The sequence below is a fragment of the Charadrius vociferus genome, unplaced genomic scaffold (assembly GCF_000708025.1).
Source record: "Charadrius vociferus isolate BGI_N301 unplaced genomic scaffold, ASM70802v2 scaffold430, whole genome shotgun sequence".
NCBI classification, from domain to species: Eukaryota; Metazoa; Chordata; class Aves; order Charadriiformes; family Charadriidae; genus Charadrius; species Charadrius vociferus.
Genome location: NW_009646541.1, coordinates 817,805 through 824,274, shown reverse-complemented (window position 1 = coordinate 824,274; position 6,470 = coordinate 817,805). Strand labels below are relative to the sequence as shown.

Sequence of the window (6,470 nt, the reverse complement as noted above, 5' to 3'; positions counted from 1 at the left end):
CCAGCAGCCATCGACCATCCCCAGCAGCCATCCCCCATCCCCATCCCCAGCAGCCATCGACCATCCCCAGCAGCCATCCCCCATCCCCATCCCCAGCAGCCATCCACCATCCCCAGCAGCCGTTGACCATCCCCGGCAGCCATCCTCCATCCCCGGCAGCCCTGTCCCCGCTGAGGGGGAAGAGCAGGATGGCTGGATGAGGGGGCTGGCCACGGCGGGGCTGGACAGGGTCAGGGCCGGCAGCGCGGTTGCCGATTCCTGCGGCCGCCCTGCCATACGCACATCACGTAAAATAACTCACCAGGTCTCGTGCGGCTGACACCGCTGCCGAAGAGACAAGGTAACGCTTTAAGAGCTGCCTATAAATTAGGTAAAGATAATTAATAATACATGTAATATAATATATTAATGGCATTTCTATGACATGATATGGATAATATACATTAATATATAAATACCTCACAAATAATTCAGTGTGTTTCCATTTCATCAACAATCACTGGCCAATGTATTTACTTTATGGTAAGGATTATACATTTCATTATAAATGGCTTGCTGGGCATGTCAGCAACTTTTACATCTCCATTCACTTTATTATTAATGGTTTCCTGAACAGTAACGGCATAATAATGCACACAATGCAGCATGAATATTTGATGTGGCATCTATAGTCTCCCATTTATCATTTATAACAGGCTACAAAAACATTATAAAACATTTATTACAAATTTATAGATCACTTTATACTAAAACAAAGTTGTGTTATAAATACATTATTAATCCTTTATGCCATTTATAGGAATCCCTTGTAATAAGGCCATAGCATATGTTGCTGCACAACCGTAACACGAACGGTGTGGCAAGGAGGAAATACGGCAGGGTGAGCCTGCTCCCGAGTACGGGGTGTATGCTGCGAAGGAAAGCATAAACATCTGCACTCAAAATTAATCAGACTACCAAGGGACCGATCAAAAGAAATGCTTGTTGTTGTTTATGTTCAAAGTTGTTGGTTTTTTCCCCTCCCCTCGGAAAGGATGCTTGCTTTCTTGTAAGTTGGAAACTTGCAGTGCTGGAGCCCTGAAAGCTGAGCTGTCCCACTTCGTTTCCACACCACCTTTTCATTAGATTGATAGAATTTGCATAATTCACAAAAAGCCATCTGGCTAACGATGGGCAGCCTTTCCCATCCTCTGACATCAGGTAACTTAGGGGCTGGCAAGAAATAAAGAGGATGCAATGGGTTTAGGAAATGCAATTGCGGGGTCTTTTTTTTGTAAGTCCCGAAGACTGTTTTGTTTAGCAGTGTGTACCCCCCGCCGTGCTTGTGATCTACATAGTGCAGCACTGGGAAACGACGAGAGGAAAACGCTGTTTGAAAATGGAGTTGTTGCCAATTGCTAGTAGTACAAATACTGAAAATCGGCTCCTGAGCCCAGCTTTGACACAGCTGTAGTTACCCCTTTCAGATTTAATGGCCCAGATGGGGCACGGCCCAGGGAACGATATTTAGTTTTTTAAAAATATATTTGTTTAACATGACAATCTGTCTTCTAAGCAACCCGGCTTAATGAGTCGATGCGGTTAGTCCCTTCTCATTACCTCGCGCTTTGGGAAGGGGCAGCTGGGGCTGGGTGGCAGGGGACACAGACCCACGGAGCGGAAAGCCAGGCTGGACTCGGGGAGCAGCTGGGATTTTCTGTATATCACAGGCCACTAGATTTCACCTCGTTCCTCCCTGCACTGAGCCCGGTCATCTGTGTGTGACCGAGACGGTTGTATCAGAAAGGCGTCCAGGCTTGCAGACAGCAGAAGAAGAAACCGTTAGTCGCTGGCTCCAAGCTGTGCACCCCAAGAGGGGGTTAGGTTGGAGGCACAGCCCTTGGTACACTAGAAGAATCAGGTCCACGTTATATGCTAAGGTGATTGAAATGACATCGCTGAAGGAGTTAGCTAATGCAGTAATAGCGTTACTACTGGCCCAATAATGGCTTTTCAAAATACAGGCATCAACGACTTGTGCAGTGTTCTTAGTTGGTGATTAAGGAGAGCTCTGCAGGAGTTTATAGCTGTGATGAGTCTTTAATGCTCCAACAGGTAAACTAACAATCACTGGAGGGAGGAACGGGGCAGGAAGGCGACAGACCTGCCTGTGCAGCTGCCTGCCCATTACCCACAACCGCTCGTCTCCCAGGACATTCCTTGTGGGATGATGCTTACAAATCCTTACTCTGGATTGTATTTTTCCCTTCTACATCTTGTCCTTGGAGGAGCGTTATACGTCCTCATCCTGTTTTGTGGACCTTGCCCGCACTCACTGAGCTTTTCCCGGTGCTGCTGGGTGAAATTTCCCACCTGTGATGCACTGCTGCTCATGGAGCACAGCGCATCCTGCGAGCGCAGTGTCCACTCCCCTACATCCCTTCCTGAGGCGTGTTTGGAAGCTTGTTGGAGAGCAGCAGTCCACAGACATGGACTGATTTATTTTTCTCTACTTACAGACATGTCTCCTTGTCTTTCTTTTCCACAGTCCTTTTCAGTTCTCTTCCTAGATACCGAACTGCAACAGAGAAATGCTGAGTGCTTCCTGACGGTTGCTATGACTATGACTAGTGGGGACCACCCTCTGCCATTACCTCTTAAATTTATCCTGGTTCCCATATGCGGCAGCCTGGACTTTACTGTTAGTAGAAAAAAAAATCTGGAATATATGACTAGGACCACCTTAAAACCCAAAGAAAAACAACGTTTTTTAGCTTGAGGACTTGAGGGAGGGAGAAAGGGTCCATTCCTTATATCAGACAATGTGGGGCCTCACGAAGCTGAGAATCAAGTAATGCATTCTTTTTCATAAAAAAGCGCAACATCACAGACTGAAATCACATCTTTTAACTATTGTGGGAAATCAGCTGATCAAATTGAGCTACTTCATAATTTCGCTGCAGGCTGTGTGCAGGGCTGTTCACTCCCAACAATAGCAAGTGTGTGTTGTAGCCAAGAGCTCTCGCACATTCCCGTGCCAATGGCTTGTATTAAATTGAGGGATTCAAAACGAGAAGGAAAAAGTATGCGTCTCATCAGTAACATGCCTCATCAGCTCTCTTTCTTCCCAGAAGGCAGCCAGGCTGACTCCACAGAGAGGGAAAGGCCCAGGCCAGGGAAAAGAAAGTCCCAACAATTTCACAGCTACTCACACAGAAACGCTTCCGCATGATACCTGCCTCTCCTCCGAGTCTGGCCAGTTTGACCTGCAAAGGAGCAGAAAAAAGGTTATTACGAAATTCAAGTCTGAACATGAATTTCTACTGAAAGAAGATGAAAGTGAAATGTGGAGTTACAGAAAGAAGCACTTGGTAAATCTCTGCACGACACATGCCTCTGAGGAGCTCATAAATGGTAAATCCATTATCCTAAAACCTCAAAGGATCAAAAATAGTGAGCATCAGAGCAAAGTGTGTCCTGTCACCTAGGTATAACACAATGTCACGTCAAATAAGAAACCAGTCTCTCTCCCTTCTTGTCCCTCCTGCCCACCGGCAAGATGACCTGCCAGCTTTCCTGTCCCCCAAAACCACGGTGTGGGACAGGCTGGAGGTTGATGTCAGAAAGTTATTTCCAGGCAACAAGGATGGGAAACGGCTCACGTGCCGCATCCTACACACCAGGTGAGAAGGAAAAAACAAAGAGGCCATAAACAGCTGCTTGGTGGGTCACCAGAGAGTCTCAGGGCGCTAAAAGCAGCTCTCCAAGGGGATGGTGTTTGTTTCAGAAGGTGACCTCCCCTCCCTGTTCTGAGGAAGCTGAAACAGGCGGTGGTGATCTCCGATCTTTGCACTGCCATGGCAGAATGCTCCCTCCAGTCCTCCGGGAGCTGAAGACTTCACTGCTCTTATCAGAAAGTGAAAGTGAAGGTGCATTTTACAGATCAAAACCTGTTTGGATCACGAGATTGGGTGAGGTGACCTGTATCTATCATGGCATCACCATGGGAGCAAGACCCACCTTGGAGCAGGAGCTCGCTTGGCTGCTTTGAAATGCTGTGCCTTATCGGCAGAGCAGAGTTTAAAGCCTGGAAAAACAGTAATATTTGTTAGTGATTAACAATATTAACTATGCTGAAGCAAAGAAGCACTTTGCCTCTTCCAAGCTCGTTGTGGCCATGACTAAGTGAAGTCTCCTTTTCCTGGTGGTGGGGGTAAACGAGGTCCTGTTCTCATTTCACAGGAACACAAAGGCGCTTGCTCGGCGTTTGGCTATACGTGACCTCCGAAATCCAGCTGGAACCTCACCCGGAAGAGAGGTCGGCTCTTCCCTCAGGTTACTAACTTGGTAGTAATAAAATCCTGGAGATAGTGTAACTTTAAAGGCCAGAACTTTCCACTTTTGCGCTGAATTGATGTGAAAAACTACAAATTGCCTTGTTTTCAAACAAGACCAAACCGAAAGCACCACATGCTTTATTTGGGGGAGAAGAGGGGGTCCCATTGGAAGTCTGATGGATTTTTATACTGTCTCTCCCTCCAGTCCTGGCCTAGCAGTGTGACCACTAAGTGGTCCTCCAAAGCCATCAGCACCTGCGTGTCCCTGCGTTGCTGCCTGGGCAGCTGTGGTGGGCACAGAACAGGGGGACAGCCTGGTGCCGGGGCCCTCCAAGATGACTCGTGGTACACGTGGTTCAAGATGGCCTACTCACCCTCTGCTGAGTGCCCTCAGAGATCTCACTCCTCTCCAAAGCTGTTCCCAATAAACCCTGGAGAGCAAAAACCATAAGCATCACTTTAGATTTTAAATTTCATTATTGCTTTAGAAAAAAAAAAAAAAAAGGGAGAGAGAAAGGGAGGTAATTTTATTACTCTTATGGTATGTTTTCCATTATTTGCATAATTTTTTAATGCTAATAAGACAATTAGCAGTTCTTACAGCTTAATAATTACCCAGCAATGATTGGCCTATTGTAGCTTAATGAATTTTTTAATTGTTGCTGGGGGTCTTGACTTTTTTTGCCCACTATCTTCTTGTGTTGGAGATGCCGTTCATGCAAACAGGGTAATGCCAAAGGCAAGACACCACCAGCTCGGCTACACAGGACAGGCAGATACATTATTATAAAGGTCTCTCAAATTTAAAAGGAGGGGAAAACGCAAACTCTGTATTCTGCTGCTTCAGGGCCAAATTATCTAAATACACGGAGAGGCAATGCCGAGATTTTAAACTCAGTCCACCTTAGGCCAGTGCTGCCCCTGCAGAAGGCAGGCGTCTCAGCTGGCGTGGGGCTGGCTTCGACGCTCCGAAAGCTAACAAAAGGTTTACCGTTTTTAGCTTTTAGCGAACAACTCCTCGAGTTAAGCCTGAATCACACCATCCTGAACTGTGGCATAGCCAGAAGGAAGTTAATTGAGGGCAGGCAGGGCCGGGATTGCGTTTGTCACTGACCGAGGTCACAGATGAGGTTGGCTGGAGGAAGAGGATGGCACGGCCCCGGGGAGCAGTCCCGGGAATAGACTCTATGCCCCACATTTACGCACAGATGATAAGTAATGGAGATGGAGCTTTCCTCTCCCTTTTTTATGCGAGGCTTTTTGCATGCTGCTCCTTGCAAAGGGAGGCTTCTCTTTCTCTGCCCTTCCTCTTTCCTCATGCCTGGCAAAACGTCAGTGCCTTTAGCCATGAAATCCCATTCGTTGGCCGTTACCTGTATACCTCTCCCTGCGTTTCCACTGTTGATGTAGCGTGTTGGGCAGATTTGCCTTTGAGCTCAGTGCTGGGACTTGTCCAGTTCCCCCACATCAGACATGCCCCGGAGGCAGCTGCCACTGAGTCAGGAGCATGTCAGCACCTCCCGGCTTAGTCATGCCCTGCTCATGGCCAAACTCACATGGTGCTCCAGGACACCCCTCACGGTTCCTGGGATGTACCACCCCGCCCAGAGCCGAGTCAAACAGCCGCATCCCTGCGCTGGGGCATCGGCACACGTGGGGCCACGCTCCCAGCCACGCTGGGCCTGGCAGGAACGGGGTATGGTCAGGTTAGGGATGCCCACTGGTGCCCAGCCAAGGCAGTGAAGGTCCATCATGCGCACGTTGGACAAGCGTCCATCTGCCTCCCAAGGCTGCCACATCTGGGTCATAAAAACATGATGTTTTGATCACAAATCATAAAAACATTTTATCTTTGCAGCAGAGAGAAATAATTTGCAGTGGGAAACCATCACAAAAGGTGCCTGGTGTTCGCAGGGGATTTGTGATCCCTGATGTTTGCAGGGTATGGAGGTGGGACCTGGTCACCTCTGTGAGCAAGCAGCCACCCTTTGAGAGGACCAGACGTGAATGCCATCCCAACACGGCGAGATGTCATGTCCCCCTCCTCCCAAGCCTCAGCTCCCCTGCTGCAGCCTGCCTGCACCATTCCCCCACCTCCACCCCAGCCCGCTGGGACCTGTTTCCAGCTGTTCCCCCATTCCGGCCCCATCCCCT

General features: G+C 48.4%; 1 protein-coding gene across 1 annotated transcript in view; it reads right to left on the bottom strand.

The window, feature by feature from the left end:
• MICALL2 (MICAL-like 2) overlaps positions 1–3,650 on the bottom strand; it is a 28,166-nt gene extending 24,516 nt beyond the window's left edge. The window contains exons 1-2 of the mRNA XM_009886083.1: positions 3,642–3,650; positions 3,192–3,245 (exon numbers count right to left, since the gene is read on the bottom strand). Of these exons, the coding sequence (XP_009884385.1) occupies positions 3,192–3,245; positions 3,642–3,650 (63 nt within the window). The remainder of the gene's footprint in view (positions 1–3,191; positions 3,246–3,641) is intronic.
• Positions 3,651–6,470: the final 2,820 nt, after the last annotated feature.